The sequence below is a fragment of the Ranitomeya variabilis genome, chromosome 1 (assembly GCF_051348905.1).
Source record: "Ranitomeya variabilis isolate aRanVar5 chromosome 1, aRanVar5.hap1, whole genome shotgun sequence".
In the NCBI taxonomy this organism is placed as follows: Eukaryota; Metazoa; Chordata; class Amphibia; order Anura; family Dendrobatidae; genus Ranitomeya; species Ranitomeya variabilis.
In genome coordinates, this window is record NC_135232.1 from 523,258,705 (window position 1) to 523,276,550 (window position 17,846).

The window sequence follows — 17,846 nt, forward strand, 5'->3', positions numbered from 1 at the left end:
TGCACAGCTTTTTTTTTTTCCCCATTGATTTACATTGTACTGTAAATCACAGTGCAGTTCTGCACCAAATCTGCATCGTGTGCACATCCCCTTACTGTACCGCTGCCGCTCAGGCACCACTGCATGTGCCATGGATGACTCCCCTGGGCGTCATCTGTGTGAACAGGTGCAGCGTGTTTTGCAGTCTGTGCTGCTGTAAAAAACGGACACGTCAGCAGGTTGTGCCCTCTGTCACACGGTCCGTGGAAACACTGCCATATGCACAGCCCCATTCACCACACACCAGACACACGGCCGTCTGATCCTTGGCCCCCACCGTGATGTGACTAATGAGTGTCGGTGCGTGAGGTAGGTGACACTGGGCAGGGACACTGCAGCCGGCCCACTAGCAGCAGGCTAGGTGACGAGGTCGCTGGCCCCTTCAGCAGTGTGTGGACCCCGGCGCCATTACTAGGTATGTGCTTATGCTTAACAGCTGCAGGGGCAGACGTCACCTCACAGCTCCGCCCGGCAGCCCCCTACTGGACACACCCCCTCCGTGACGTCACAGCGCCGCCTCCTGAGTGCTGGGAGTTGTAGTCCGCACCCCCGAGAGCCCCCTCACCCGCTCTGCAGCTCCTCACTCAGTGACATGTCCTGACCGAGCCCCCTCACACTCACCCAATCAGAACGAGCGATCCCAGCGTGCAGTGCGCGGAGGACACCGGAGGCCCCAAGAAGGAAGCTCGGGGAGCAAAGTCACTATGGCCCGGCCAACACTGCCGGTGCCCAGCTCCCAGAAGGCGCTGCTGTTGGAGCTGAAGGGGCTGCAGGAGGAGCCAGTGGAGGGGTTCCGGGTCACCCTGGTGGATGAGGCGGATTTGTACAACTGGGAGGTGGCGATATTCGGCCCCCCCAACACCTTCTATGAAGGGGGGTACTTCAAGGTGAGGAAGGGGGGATGGGGCAGGAGCCACAGGGCAGACCTGCTCCAGTTATTGGGGGCACACAGGGTGACATGGAGGGAGCTGACAACAAAGGAAGCACCATGTGTGGTACAGGGGCTCCGCTCTATTGTCTGCGCCCACAACCAAACCCCAGGGCCGTGGAAGGGGTCAGTATCACAGGGGTCCGTGATAGTAAGGCCGGCCTTCTATCCCTGCAGATCCCAAAGTTCAGACCCCAAATTCCAGATCCCTGTGTCCCTGGCATCAGTAGTCCAGGGACAGTCTGAGGCTCCGCAAACGTTGGGTTGTCGGAATGTCACAATCGTCTTCTGCCCATAAGGGACACGTATACATGCGTACATCGGGGGAACTTGTGTACGTCTACAGGGGACACGTATACATGCGTACATCGGGGGAACTTGTGTACGTCTACAGGGGACACGTATACATGCGTACATCGGGGGAACTTGTGTACGTCTACAGGGGACACGTATATGTGCGTACATCGGGGGAACTTGTGTACGTCTACAGGGGACACGTATATGTGCGTACATCAGGGGGATCTTGTGTACGTCTACAAGGGAGACGTATATGTGCGTACATCGGGGGAACTTGTGCACATGTACACTCTACAGGGGACACGTATATGTGCGTACATCAGGGGGAACTTGTGTACGTCTACAGGGGAGACGTATATGTGCGTACATCGGGGGAACTTGTGCACATCTACACTCTACAGGGGACACGTATATGTGCGTACATCAGGGGGAACTTGTGTACGTCTACAGGGGACACGTATATGTGCGTACATCGGGGGAACTTGTGTACGTCTACAGGGGAGACGTATATGTGCGTACATCGGGGGAACTTGTGCACATCTACACTCTACAGGGGACACGTATATGTGCGTACATCAGGGGGAACTTGTGTACGTCTACAGGGGACACGTATATGTGCGTACATCGGGGGAACTTGTGTACGTCTACAGGGGACACGTATATGTGCGTACATCAGGGGGATCTTGTGTACGTCTACAAGGGAGACGTATATGTGCGTACATCGGGGGAACTTGTGCACATGTACACTCTACAGGGGACACGTATATGTGCGTACATCAGGGGGAACTTGTGTACGTCTACAGGGGAGACGTATATGTGCGTACATCGGGGGAACTTGTGCACATCTACACTCTACAGGGGACACGTATATGTGCGTACATCAGGGGGAACTTGTGTACGTCTACAGGGGACACGTATATGTGCGTACATCAGGGGGAACTTGTGTACGTCTACAGGGGACACGTATATGTGCGTACATCGGGGGAACTTGTGCACATCTACACTCTACAGGGGACACGTATATGTGCGTACATCGGGGGAACTTGTGCACGTCTACAGGGGAGACGTTTATGTGCGTACATCAGGGGGAACTTGTGTACGTCTACAGGGGACACGTATATGTGCGTACATCGGGGGAACTTGTGTACGTCTACAGGGGACACGTATATGTGCGTACATCGGGGGAACTTGTGCACATCTACACTCTACAGGGGACACGTATATGTGCGTACATCAGGGGGAACTTGTGTACGTCTACAGGGGACACGTATATGTGCGTACATAGGGGGAACTTGTGTACGTCTACAGGGGAGACGTATATGTGCGTACATCAGGGGGAACTTGTGTACGTCTACAGGGGACACGTATATGTGCGTACATCGGGGGAACTTGTGCACATCTACACTCTACAGGGGACACGTATATGTGCGTACATCGGGGGAACTTGTGCACGTCTACAGGGGAGACGTATATGTGCGTACATCGGGGGAACTTGTGTACGTCTACAGGGGACACGTATATGTGCGTACATCGGGGGAACTTGTGCACATCTACACTCTACAGGGGACACGTATATGTGCGTACATCAGGGGGAACTTGTGTACGTCTACAGGGGACACGTATATGTGCGTACATCGGGGGAACTTGTGCACATCTACACTCTACAGGGGACACGTATATGTGCGTACATCGGGGGAACTTGTGCATGTCTACAGGGGAGACGTATATGCGTACATCAGGGGGAACTTGTGTACGTCTACAGGGGACACGTATATGTGCGTACATCGGGGGAACTTGTGTACGTCTACAGGGGAGACGTATATGTGCGTACATCGGGGGAACTTGTGCACATCTACACTCTACAGGGGACACGTATATGTGCGTACATCAGGGGGAACTTGTGTACGTCTACAGGGGACACGTATATGTGCGTACATCAGGGGGAACTTGTGTACGTCTACAGGGGACACGTATATGTGCGTACATCGGGGGAACTTGTGCACATCTACACTCTACAGGGGACACGTATATGTGCGTACATCGGGGGAACTTGTGCACGTCTACAGGGGAGACGTTTATGTGCGTACATCAGGGGGAACTTGTGTACGTCTACAGGGGACACGTATATGTGCGTACATCGGGGGAACTTGTGTACGTCTACAGGGGACACGTATATGTGCGTACATCGGGGGAACTTGTGCACATCTACACTCTACAGGGGACACGTATATGTGCGTACATCAGGGGGAACTTGTGTACGTCTACAGGGGACACGTATATGTGCGTACATAGGGGGAACTTGTGTACGTCTACAGGGGAGACGTATATGTGCGTACATCAGGGGGAACTTGTGTACGTCTACAGGGGACACGTATATGTGCGTACATCGGGGGAACTTGTGCACATCTACACTCTACAGGGGACACGTATATGTGCGTACATCGGGGGAACTTGTGCACGTCTACAGGGGAGACGTATATGTGCGTACATCGGGGGAACTTGTGTACGTCTACAGGGGACACGTATATGTGCGTACATCGGGGGAACTTGTGCACATCTACACTCTACAGGGGACACGTATATGTGCGTACATCAGGGGGAACTTGTGTACGTCTACAGGGGACACGTATATGTGCGTACATCGGGGGAACTTGTGCACATCTACACTCTACAGGGGACACGTATATGTGCGTACATCGGGGGAACTTGTGCATGTCTACAGGGGAGACGTATATGCGTACATCAGGGGGAACTTGTGTACGTCTACAGGGGACACGTATATGTGCGTACATCGGGGGAACTTGTGTACGTCTACAGGGGACACGTATATGTGCGTACATCGGGGGAACTTGTGCACATCTACACTCTACAGGGGACACGTATATGTGCGTACATCAGGGGGAACTTGTGTACGTCTACAGGGGACACGTATATGTGCGTACATCGGGGGAACTTGTGTACGTCTACAGGGGAGACGTATATGTGTACATCAGGGGGAACTTGTGTACGTCTACAGGGGACACGTATATGTGCGTACATCGGGGGAACTTGTGCACATCTACACTCTACAGGGGACACGTATATGTGCGTACATCAGGGGGAACTTGTGTACGTCTACAGGGGACACGTATATGTGCGTACATCGGGGGAACTTGTGCACATCTACACTCTACAGGGGACACGTATATGTGCGTACATCAGGGGGAACTTGTGTACGTCTACAGGGGACACGTATATGTGCGTACATCGGGGGAACTTGTGTACGTCTGCAGGGGACACGTATATGTGCGTACATCGGGGGAACTTGTGTACGTCTACAGGGGAGACGTATATGTGCGTACATCAGGGGGAACTTGTGTACGTCTACAGGGGACACGTATATGTGCGTACATCGGGGGAACTTGTGCACATCTACACTCTACAGGGGACACGTATATGTGCGTACATCGGGGGAACTTGTGTACGTCTACAGGGGACACGTATATGTGCGTACATCGGGGGAACTTGTGCACATCTACACTCTACAGGGGACACGTATATGTGCGTACATCGGGGGAACTTGTGTACGTCTACAGGGGACACGTATATGTGCGTACATCGGGGGAACTTGTGCACATCTACACTCTACAGGGGACATGTATATGTGCGTACATCAGGGGGAACTTGTGTACGTCTACAGGGGACACGTATATGTGCGTACATCGGGGGAACTTGTGCACATCTACACTCTACAGGGGACACGTATACATGCGTACATCGGGGGAACTTGTGTACGTCTACAGGGGAGACGTATATGTACATCAGGGGAACTTGTGTATGTCTACAGGGGAGAAGTATATGTGTGTACATCAGGGGGAACTTGTGTACATCTACACTCAACAGGGGACACACATACGTGCGTACATCAGGGGGAACTTGTGCACGTCTACACTCTACAGGCGACACGTATACGTGCATACATCAGGGGGAACTTGTGCAGGTGTACACATCCACAGGGGACAGGTATGCGTGCGTACATCAGGGGGAACTTGTGCAGGTGTACACATCCACAGGGGACACGTATACGTGCTTACATCAGGGGGAACTTGTGTACGTCTACACTCTACAGGGGACACGTATACGTGCGTACATCAGGGGGAACTTGTGCACGTCTACACTCTACAGGCGACACGTATACGTGCGTACATCAGGGGGAACTTGTGCAGGTGTACACATCCACAGGGGACAGGTATGCGTGCGTACATCAGGGGGAACTTGTGCAGGTGTACACATCCACAGGGGACACGTATACGTGCGTACATCAGGGGGAACTTGTGTACGTCTACACTCTACAGGGGACACGTATACGTGCGTACATCAGGGGGAACTTGTGCAGGTGTACACTCTACAGGGGACACGTATACGTGCGTACATCAGGGGGAACTTTTGCAGGTGTACACATCCACAGGGGACACGTATACGTGCGTACATCGGGGGAAGTGCACGTCTACACTCCAAAGGGGACACGTATTCATGCTTGCATCAGGAGGGAACTTGTGCACGTATATACATCCACAGGGGACACGTATACATGCGTACGTCGGGGGGGGTACTTGTGCACGTGTACACATCCACAGGGGACTCGTACCCTTGCGAGGAACTTGCACACAAATACATCCAAAGGGGACACGTATATGTATACACGTCCACAGAGGAAATGTCTACATACATGCGCGAGGAACCTGTACACATGCATACATCTACAGGGGACACATATACATATTTGAGTGGGGACTTGTACACGTACTACATATGTGTCCCCTGTGGACATATTATAAGTACATACATCCGCTTGGGATTTGGACACATAAAGACGGCCACAGGAGACACGTACATACATTCATCAGCGGGGGGAACTTATACACATACATCCGCAGGACACATGTACAGGGTGGGCCATTTATATGGCTGCACCTAAATAAAATGGGAATGGTTAGTGATATCAACTTTCTGTTTGTGGCACATTAGTATATGGGAGGGGAAAAACTTTTCAAGATGGGTGGTGACCATGGCGGCCATTTTGAAGTCAGCCATTTTGGATCCAACTTTTTTTTTTCCAATGTGAAGAGGGTCATGTGACATGTCAAACTTACTGAGAATTTCACAAGAAAAACAATGGTGTGCTTGGTTTTAACGTATCTTTATTCTTTCATGAGTTTTTTACAAGTTTATGACCACTTATAAAATGTGTTCATAGTGCTGCCCATTGTGTTGGATTGTCAATGCAACCCTCTTCTCCCACTCTTGACACACTGATAGCAACACCGCAGAATAAATGCTAGCACAGGCTTCCAGTATCCGATGTTTCAGATGCTGCACATCACCAACTATTCCCATTTTAATAAGGTGTATCCATATAAATGGCTCACCCTGTATACATATATGCACTGGGAAAATACATATGTACATGCATGGATGAGGACTTGTACATATGTCCACAGGAAATGCAAATGCATACGTACATCCACGGGGGACACAAATACGTACATACTGTCATGAAGGAATTGTACACTTAGATAAATCCACTGGGACTTGTACATGTAAATACATCCAGAAGGGATATGGATGCCATTGCCAAAAGTGTTGGCACCCTTGCAATTGTTCCAGGGTATTAGGCACAACATAATCAAGAAGTTTACAACCCATGGCACTGTAGCTTATCTCCCTGGACGTAGATGGCAGAGAAAATTTGATTAAAGGTTGCAACGCAGGATAGTTCGGATGATTGATAAGCAGCCCCAATCAAATTCTAAAGAAATAAAGCTAGACTGCAGTTTGCCAAAATGTATAAGCTAAAATCCTTGTGGTAAAGCGTTTTGTGGAAAGATGAGACCAAGATATAGCTTTTTGGTAAAGCACATCATTTATTTTTAATTTACTAAAAACAGAATGAGGCCCACAAAGAAAAGAACACAATACCTACAGTCAAATATGGTGGAGGTTCAAATATGTTTTGGGGTTGTTTCACTGCCTCTGTCACTTTGTACAGTTATATGAAAAAGTTTGGGCACCCCTATTAATCTTAAGCATAATGTTTTATACAAATTGTTTTTTTTGCAACAGCTATTTCAGTTTCATATATCTAATAACTGTTGGACACAGTAATGTTTCTGCCTTGAAATGAGGTTTATTGTACTAACAGAAAATGTGCAATCTGCATTCAAACAAAATTTGACAGGTGCATAAGTATGGGCACCCTTATCATTTTCTTGTTTTAAATTCTCCTACCTACTTTTTACTGACTTACTAAAGCACTTTTTTTGGTTTTGTAACCTCATTGAGCTTTGAACTTCATAGCCAGGTGTATGCAATCATGAGAAAAGCTACTTAAAGTGTCCACTTGCAAGTTGTTCTCCTGTTTGAATCTCCTCTGACGAATGGCATCATGGGCTCCTCAAAACAACTGTCAAATGATCTGAAAACAAAGATTATTCAACACAGTTGTTCAGGGGAAAGATACAAAAAGCTGTCTCAGAGATTTAACCTGTCAATTTCCACTGTGAGGAACATAGTAAGGAAATGGAAGAACACAGGTACAGTCCTTGTTATGGCCAGAAGTGGCAGGCCAAGAAAAACATCAGGAAGTCAGAGAAGAAGAATGGTGAGATCAGTCAAGGACAATCCTCAGACCACCTCCAGAGAGCTGCAGCATCAACTTGCTGCAGATGATGTCACTGTGCATCGGTCAACTATACAACGCACTGTGTTTTTTTGCCGCCATGCATAACGCCTTAACAAGAACTGTACCTGTGTTCTTCCATTTCCTTACTATGTTCCTCACAGTGGAAATTGACAGGTTAAATCTCTGAGACAGCTTTTTGTATCCTTCCCCTGAACAACTGTGCCAACACTTTCGGCCATGACTGTATATGTACATCAGTGGGGGACTTGTACTCATTCATACGTCCACAGGGAACACGTACATGTAAGTACATACATGCACAGGTGACGTGTATACAGTCATATCTGCTGGATAATGATACACGCGTACATCCACAGGGGACTTGCGCGCACGCGTACACCCACAGTGTACTTGTGCACGCACATACACCCACAGTGTACTTGTGCACGCGCGTACACCCACGCGATTTGAACAGCAAAGAGTCCTGGTTAGGAGGCCTACTTTGCAAGCAGCTGATACTGGGAGATGGTGGTTTTACAAGATTACAACAGCACATAAGAGGCTGAGGGGAGGGAGGTGAGCCATTAACTGTTGTGTCGATATCAATGGACTGGAGAGAGATGGCTGCGATATTAGGCGCTAACCCCTCTTCTGAAATGTAACTACCACGCAGTCTATGCTATGCTTTTGGTAGAATCTTGAGGCCAAGCTCCATGGAAACCAGCTGTACACTATGAAACATAAGTGTTCTCACAGCAGGAGAATGACAGCACTTAGAAACATTTGAATTGTCATGCTGTCTAGTTAAAGCTGTTTAATAATTTGAGAATACACCTTTAACCCCTTCATCCCCCAAGGCTGTTTTCATCTTCATGACCAGGGCAAATTTTACAGTTCTGACCAGTGTCCCTTTATGTGGAACACTTCATCGGATCCTACCCATTCTGAGATTGTTTTTTAGTTGCATATTGTACTTCATGCTAGTGGTAACATTTCTTCAATATGACTTGCGATTTATATCTATGAAAAAAACAGAAATTTAGAAAATTTAGCAATTTTCAAAAGCTTCATTTTATGCACTTACCGTATTTTTCGGATTATAAGATGTACTTCCCCCCCCCCCTCCCCCCCAAAATTTGGGGGTGCCTCTTATAATGCGAATGTACTTTACCAGTACCGTTGCTGCAGGCTGGTATGAAGGGGTGTCCGGCGGTGCTACCCAGTGCTCTGCGGGTGTCTCCGGTGCCCGGCGGCGCTGCTGGGGTGTCTGGCGCTGCTGCCCGGTGCTCTGCTGGTGTCTTCGGTGCTGCGGGTGCGCGGCCCGGTGCAGACCGATGCTGCTGCGGCGGTCTCTGGTGCTACATGAGCCCACCCTGGCAGTCCCATGGTCTCTTGTGCGGTAGACTCTGAGAAAATGGCCGCCTGGCGGGGACGGCGCATGAGCAGATGGATATCTTGGCACCGAGATCTCGGGAGATGAGATTTCAGAGCTGAAATTACTGGGTATGATCTAATTATGTTGCTACTGCCTGGTGACCCGGATGTCATCAAGTCAAGTATCGGGTCCCACAATGATGTTGCAGGGGCGCCGATCCGAGGGCAGTGGGACTTTCTTCCTCATGCCTGCTCGGTAAATTCTGCCATCGCAGCATTTAGGAGGTTAGAGTGCCAGGCCTGGTACTGAGTGCCGGGAGTCAGCTGTCTGAATCGGCTACATAAAAGAAAGGCTGACAGCACTCACTAAGTATGGACGCCCGCTCTCGATCCAAGGAACACACTTGGAAAAGTAGCAGCAGTCAGGGTAAATGAGAACAGCGTCCAATCCAGGTGTAGAAATTCAAAGGAACTTTATTCTGCCATATAGAGCATACAACATTTCGACCTCCAGCAAGTACTGGACAAAGACACCCTGGAGATCGAAGCATTGTATGCTCTATATGGCAGAACAAAGTTCCTTTTCTACACCTGGATTGGATGCTGTTGTCATTTACCCTGACTGTCTGAATCAGCTGACAACACAGGTTGTGAATAAGTTAATGACACTGGCTGCATCTTTTAGGTTGTTGTCCTGCTACAGAATACATTTTGAGCCAATTAGATGACTGTTGACGATATTGTATGATGGATACGTATCTGTCTATATTTCTTAGCACTGAGGACCCCATTAATCTTGACCAAATCCCCAACTCAATTTGCTGAAATGCAGCCCCAAACTTACAAGGAACCTCCACCATTCTTCACTGTTTCCTACAGTCATTATTGTACCGCCCTCCAGCAAAGTGTTACAAACATTCATTTTAGGTTACTTTCACACTAGCGTCGTTTGGAGAAAAAACGCATCCTGCAAAAGTGCTTGCAGGATGCGTTTTTTCTCCATTGACTTGCATTAACGACGGATTGCCACACGTCGCATCCGTCGTGCAACGGATGCGTCGTGTTTTGGCGGACCGTCGGCACAAAAAACGCTACATGTAACATTTTTTTGTGCGTCGTGTCCGCCATTTCCGACCGCGCATGCGCGGCCGGAACTCCACCCCCTCCTCCCCGGACCTTACAATGGGGCAGCGGATGCGTTGAAAAACTGCATCTGCTGCCCCCGTTGTGTGGTGCTTTCAACGCTAGCGTTGTTGCGTCGGCAGTGCACGACGCTAGTGTGAAAGTAGCCTTAGGCCTCTTTCACACTTCCGTCTTTTTCCTCCAGTCGAAATCCGTCGAGATTTGAAAAAACAGGATCCTGCAAATTTTTCTGCAGGAACCTGTTTTTTCCCATAGACTTGCATTAGCGACAGATTGTGAAGGATGGCCATCCGTTTCATCCGTCATGCACTGGATCCATCGGAAAATAGCTGTCTGTTGTCTGAAAAAAATGTTCAATGAAACGTTTTTTGTAAGCGTTGGAAAAACGTGCAACGACGCATCCTGCGGCATACGTCGTTGCCTGTAATTGCAGCCTATGGACGCAGGATGCGTCGTTGCCTGTGAAAAGCAGGAATGTGTTGCGTTTTTCTATTCTGAGCATGCCTGGAAGGATTTTCTGGTCTGGGGAATTTGCTGCATTATGACGCACACCGACCGACGGAAGTGTAGCACCTTACCTACCAGAGTGCCTTATGCCATTTTTCTGCACCCCAGTTCCAATAATTTTTGCAAATAGTTGAGTCGCTTGGCCTTATTTCCATGATGAAGGTAGAACTGTCCTGCCGAGTTTCCTCAAAAACAATGTATAATTGTACCTAGAAGAATTGATGCTGTTTTGAAGACAAAGGGTGGTCCCACCAGATAATAATATGGCCCCATCAGAGCCCTGATCTCAACATCATCAAGTCTGTGTGGGATAAAGAGACAGAAGGATTTGCACAAGCCTACATCGACAGAAGATTTGTGATTAGCTCTTCAAGATGTTTGGAACAACCTCCCTGCCAAGTTCCTTCAAAACGGTGTACCATTGTGCCTAGAAGAACTGGTGTTTGGCTGCAGGTTTGGGTAGTTACACCAAATAGTGACTTGATTTGCTCATTCACTTTGCATTTTGTTAATTAATAAAACTATCACTTCTTGGTAAGAAATATCGCTTTTTGATGTACTAATTTCTGTTATGCATTTTTCAGGCTCGGCTAAAGTTTCCTATTGATTATCCATATTCTCCCCCGGCATTTCGGTTTCTAACAAAAATGTGGCACCCAAACATCTATGAGGTAAGTATATGTAGATATAGCAGCTAAGGGATATACTGTATCTTACATATTTTAATTTACTGCATGTAAGGAAACAGAAATGATCCGAACATCAGATGTGTAGTTTTATGAGCAACACTTTCCAGATAGTAAAGTACGGTTTTTACATGCAGATTTTTTTGCTATAATGGAGAAAGGGGAGTAAAAGTTTCCATCGTACTCTTCTTCAGCCCAATCCACACATCAGTATTTGTAAGCCAAAAGCAGGAGAGGAACCTACTTAGATAAAGACTATAATTAAACTTTGTTTTATGTTGATGCCTCTCAAGTGCACTGTTCACGGTGATGGCTATAGGCTGATTTATGTGCAGCCAAATTCTTTGGGAAGAGGCTTTCTTTAGTTTTTAAAGGGTTATTCCTCTCACACAATCGGAGTATATCACTAGGGTGTACAACCACTTGGAGTGGGGTCAGATTGCTGGATCCGGAGACTGAGTTTCCACTGTTTCTCCTCACTGTTCCCTTTTTCTCACTGTCCATCCTATGCTGCTACCGCTCCGTACTGTCTTTTCACACTATACTCCACTCACTTTGCCCCCTTTCCATATTGTGCCATATCTCCGTACTGTGCCTTCACTCTGCCCCTTCTATATACTGTGCTCCCTCACACTGTTTCCTTCTATATACTGTTGTCGCCATACTGTGCCATTACTCGAACACCCTCTCCCCACAGAGCACTTGCCTTGCCATTGTCTCGCTTCCTCTGTGGCGCAGCAGTGATGGCTCTGGAATCAGTTGGCCATATCCTGCTGCATGTTGCCTGTGGTTCTGTAGTGCGGACACTCGCATTCCCAATTGTATTTGCATCTGAAAAAGCAAGGAACCGGCATTATGCATGTTCTCAGAGATGGCAGTCTGTGTAACAGCTGGTGTGGAGAGCCAGCTAAATCCCATTCCTGGGAGGACCCCAAAATATCACCCTCTGGAAAAACACTGGGATCTCTGCCGTAGGCAACATGCACATATCCCCTTATGGCGGAAACAGCCCTGTAGATAACACAGGTTAAACCATTCACTATAGATCACAGGCTGATAGATGCTTCAATGCAAAAAATAGGGTCAGTCGGTCCACCTACTGAAAGCAAAAGGAATCTAGAATAACCCAGTGACCACTGAAAATCACTGATAAAATCGTAACAAAACAACAAAAGGTGCCCTTCATTATATGTCGCAATGTTTTATGACTGCAGGAGTATTGCACTTTCAGTCTTATTTTTTGGGTTTCTTCCAGAATGGAGATGTATGCATTTCCATCTTGCATCCCCCAGTAGATGACCCACAGAGTGGAGAACTTCCTTCTGAAAGGTGGAACCCAACCCAGAATGTGCGGTAAGCTTTTCTTTCCAGGCATAAAGTGTAGCAATATCCCGACATGTCTGCTTTCTTTTATTCTCCATGAAAATATGATCTGAGAACATGTGTGCTTAGGTGTTGTCGTATAATGAGTCATTTATTTGGGCTTCCAACATCCAGCAAGTGGCCAGGAATTGTAGGTAGGACAAATTTCCCAGGGGCCTACATTTCTTTTTCCAATGATTTTAAGATGAGCACCACCATGAAGATTACAGTCATTAGGTATATCTCCAACCAAAGTGACACTTTAATATGTGGCAGAAGAGGTGACTGACTGCTGTGTTCATTAACCTTACAACCGAAGACCCACGCGCCAGTCTCCTTCTTCAAGACTTAAAGGGGGGGCCGCTACCTAAAATTTCCTTTCTAAATGTCTATCTTTGCTCCCTAACAACTTTTGTAACGTAATTGTCTTTATTATAAAATGCCCTACACTTCGACCTATTTATCTAATTTCTATGTTTTCTATTTTTTTTTTTTTTTACTTCTCTTCCTGTGATGTTTCATTTGCAAGGAGTCTTGCACGGGACATCATAGGAGGCTGGAGCTGCACTTCCTTAACTGCAGCACTTAACACCCCTCCTGGGACATCATCAGGGGTCTGTCCTGGATCCATGGTGATAAACGATGAGGGAGATGTGAATGCAGTGCCGGCACTCTGCTTCTAGGTCTTGGAAAATAATAATGTTATCAATTTTCGGTATATAGGGCTGTGTGAGGGCTTTTCTTTGGTGCTCTGAGCTGACATTTTTACTGATACCATTTTGGGGTGCATGCAGTGTTTTGATCGCCTCTTATTGCAGTTTATTGAAATGTTGCAGTGGCCAAAAACACATAATTGGCTGTGTTCTCCCCTCCTGCTGCTTTATGTGAGAGAAGAAAGAGCAGACACAGAGGAGCAGTGTGCTGTCCAATCTGTGAGATGGGCTGCAGCTATGTGAATATGTTGTACAGACTCTAAAGCAGGGGTGGGGAACCTCAGGGCCATTTACGGGCCCTCCATGACCTTTTATCAGGCCCCCGAGCAGATTCTCGGGGACCGCATTCTTGGGCAGGGAGGTGTATTTTGATCACAACCAGCTCATTAATTTCTTCTTGCTCTGTTAGCACACACACGCTGTGTTCACTGCTGAACATTGAAGGGCAGGCAATGAAAGATTACGTCCTGACACCAGTGCCAGAGTCAGGATGTACTCTGTGGGCGGAGTTTGTACAGCCCCCGAAGGATGGTATAAGTATCCAAAGGGCCCTTCGCAAAAAAAGATTCCCTACCCCTGCTCTAAAGCAACAAAATGGTAGGAAATTTCTGAGAAAGGCTATTTAGAAGTAATATCTTTTGCCCAAAGGCTTGCCTTGATCAGTCACTGAAAAAGGCTAGGATGTTTTCTATTGATGCTGATAACGTTCTTGTGTTTGTGTATCTATACACAGGCATTATCAGTTTCCTAAATTCTACAGTGTTCTTTACATTTTTGTTTTATACGCATTGTCATGTTGTATCCATACCAACGCATGACATAGTAGCCAGGTGGGACTCATTTAACTCCTTTTTACCAATGCGTCTTTTTCCTGACCTTCTAAATAAGAGACTAGCACCCCCTATGGGTGACAATCCAGCAGCTCTCGGCTGTGCACTATAGCTGCCAACTTGCTGCATCAGCCACGATCACTGTTGGCACCGACTATAGTCGATTAACCCCTTAAATGCTGCTGTCAATAATGTCTACAGCATCTAGGTTGTTAACATAGTGTGGGGGCTCCCTCTTAAACCCCATCAGCACCCTGAGATCTTGATTATGTGGTCTTAATATTTGCCCTGGCAATTCCTGGCCTAATAATGACCTTTAAAGTCTTCCAGCTATAGCAGCATGTTCAGAAGTTATCAACATTTTGATGGTAAAAAAAACTTTCTTTATTCCTGTTATGCTGAAAAGCACCTGAAAGCAATTTTGAATATGTTCAGGGGTGCTGTTTTTAAAATAGTATAACTTATTACTGCTACATTTTAAACCCCTTTAAGGTGGGCTCCCCCTGCTTGCTGCGGGCTCTGGCGATGAGCCCGAAACTTTTCCGGCACATGTCAGCTGGTTTGAACAGCTGTAAGTGCCCCTAACTTCCGCGGGTGGAATCGCGATCCACCCACGGCTGTTAACATGTTAAATGCTGCTGTCAATCACTGATAGCAGAAATTAACACACTCAAGCCGGGAAAGCATCACTAGTCCCTCCCAACGGCACCCATATCACATGACCACGGCTCGCTGATGGGTTGCAGCAGACCCCTGTGGTTGTCATTGCCGGATTGCTATGAGCGCCACCGAAAGGTCAGCGCTCATAGCAAGTGATCATTTTAGCTATCATTCTTAGCCCCACCGATTGGATGGATCGCAGTTTCTAGTCTCCCATTGAGACTATTGAAGCAATTTAAAAAAAAAATAAAAGTTTTTAACCCCTTTACCCCCAAGGGTGGTTTGCACGTTAAGGACCGGGCCAATTTTTACAATTCTGACCACTGTCCCTTTATGAGGTTATAACTCTAAAACACTTCAATGGATCCCGGTGATTCTGACATTGTTTTCTCATGACATATTGTACTTCATGACAGTGGTAAAATTTCTTTGATGTGACTTGCGTTTATTTGTGATAAAAATGGAAAATTGGCAAAAATTTTGAAAATTTCGCAATTTTCCAACTTTGAACTTTCATGCCCTTACATACATATGTCACACAAAATACATAATAAGTAACATTTCCCACATGTCTACTTTACATCAGCACAATTTTGGAACCAATTTTTTTTTTTTTTGTGTTAGAGAGTTACACGGGTTAAATGTTGACCAGCGATTTTTCATTTTTACACCACCATTTTTGTTTTAGGGACCACATTACATTTGAAGTCACTTAGAGGGGTCTATATGATAGAAAATACCCAAATGTGACACCATTCTAAAAACTGCACCCCTCAGGGTGCTGAAAACCACATTCAAGAAGTTTATTAACCCTTCAGGTGCTTCACAGGAATTTTAGAAATGTTTAAAAAAAAAAATGAACATTTAACTTTTTTATTCACAAAAAATGTACTTCAGATGCAATTTGTTTTATTTTACCATGGATAACATTAGAAATCGAACCCCAAAAGTTGTTTTGCAATTTGTCCTGAGTACGCTGATACCCCTTATGTGGGGGTAAACGGAAGGGAAGGAGTGCCGTTTTATGCGTTTGGAGAGCCCCTAATGTACCTAAACAGTGGAAACCCCCCACAAGTGACACCATTTTGGAAAGTAGACCCCCTAAAGAACTTATCTAGATGTGTTGTGAGAACTGTGAACCCGCAAGTGTTTCACTAAAGTTTATAACGCAGAGCCGTGAAAATAAAACATCATTTTTTTTCCACAAAAATGATTTTTTAGCCCCCAATTTTGTATTTTTCCAAGGGTAACAGGCGACATTGGACCCCAAAAGTTGTTGTCCAATTTGTCCTGAGTACGCTGATACCCCATATGTGGGGGGGAACCACCGTTTGGGCGCATGGCAGAGCTCGGAAGGGAAGGAGCGCCGTTTTGGAATGCAGACTTTGATAGAATGGTCTGCGGGCTTAACGTTGCGTTTGTAGAGCCCCTGATGTACCTAAACAGTAGAACCCCCCCACAAGTGACCCCATATTGGAAACTAGACCCCCCAAGGAACTTATTTCAAAGTTCTCACAACACATCTAGATAAGTGTTTCACTAAAGTTTCTAACGCAGAGCCGTGAAAATAAAAAATAATTTCTCTATCCCCATGATGGCACCACGGAGAGAGGGGTCCGCCCCCAGGGACAGGAAACCTACAGGTGAAAAAGGGCGTACCTCTCTCCCACATCAGTTGGTTTCCTGTCCCTGACGGGGAACCTGCAGCACGTACCTGAAGGATTCTTCGTGGAGTTCCAGGGGCTGATGCAGTCGACTTTCTAACAGGGGGCGCCCTGTTACGGCTGGATCAATCGGTTTTTTCCCTCTTTTTTCTCCCTTTCCTGAAGCACCACCACAGGGGTCGGCGGGCCTCATGGGTGAGTGGAGGAAGGCAGTGAAAGGATCCAGTCTGCCTTCCACAGAAAAAAAAAAAAAAAAAAAGAGGGGGATAAGGAGCGGGCGTCGGTAATGGAGCGCTAGTGCGCTCACCGGCGCCATCACCGCAAAAACGCAGCGCTAGTGCGCGCGCGCCGGCGTCCCACCACATTCATTCCCTCATATGAAGCTGACAGAGACCGGAAGTTGTGCGGGCGCATGCGCAAACCGTCACTTCCGGTTTCGCCGGCAAATGCATAAAAGAACGCCAGCATAGGGAAAAGGGTGGCAAATTCAAACTCCAAAGTGCACCAGACAGTGCGGAGGCCACCATGAGCGAAAGCGAGCAGCAGGTTATGCAGGAAGCTGTCCAGCGATCTCCTGAGCAGGCACAAGTGCAGCGGCGTCTGCACCCACAGCAGCAGCGCAAAGGAAACTCGTCCTCTGTACAGCGCAGCAGCAGCGGACGATCAGAGTCTCAACGCAGTCGGGGGTCTGCAAAAACCACACGGCCGGCGACGATTCCAGCGGATACAGTCCCCAGGCCCGAGACGGTATCTCTGATCCACAGGGGGTGAGTGATCTACGTGAAAGTGCTGAGTTTAATATAGGGCTCTTTTTTGTTCTAGGGGAGAAAAAGTACAGCCAAAACTAAGCACAAAGAATGTGCCATATGTTCAGACGAGCTGCCTTCCTCCTGGGAAAAGAGACTATGCAGCGTCTGTATAAAAAAGACGATTCAGGAGGAAACTCCATCATTTGCATCCGAATTAAAGTCGTTAATAAAAA

General features: G+C 47.2%; 1 protein-coding gene across 2 annotated transcripts in view; it reads left to right on the forward strand.

Moving 5' to 3' along the window:
* Positions 1-497: 497 nt before the first annotated feature.
* Positions 498-17,846, forward strand: part of CDC34 (cell division cycle 34, ubiquitin conjugating enzyme) — a 33,935-nt gene continuing 16,586 nt past the window's right edge. Inside the window, exons 1-3 of one of the 2 annotated variants that reach the window (XM_077254035.1) lie at positions 498-926; positions 11,534-11,620; positions 12,891-12,988. In XM_077254035.1, the coding sequence (XP_077110150.1) occupies positions 744-926; positions 11,534-11,620; positions 12,891-12,988 (368 nt within the window). In that variant the 5' untranslated portion in view covers positions 498-743. Of the gene's footprint in view, positions 1,094-11,533; positions 11,621-12,890; positions 12,989-17,846 lie in introns of both variants that reach the window. The other variant, XM_077254043.1, reaches the window with a different exon arrangement.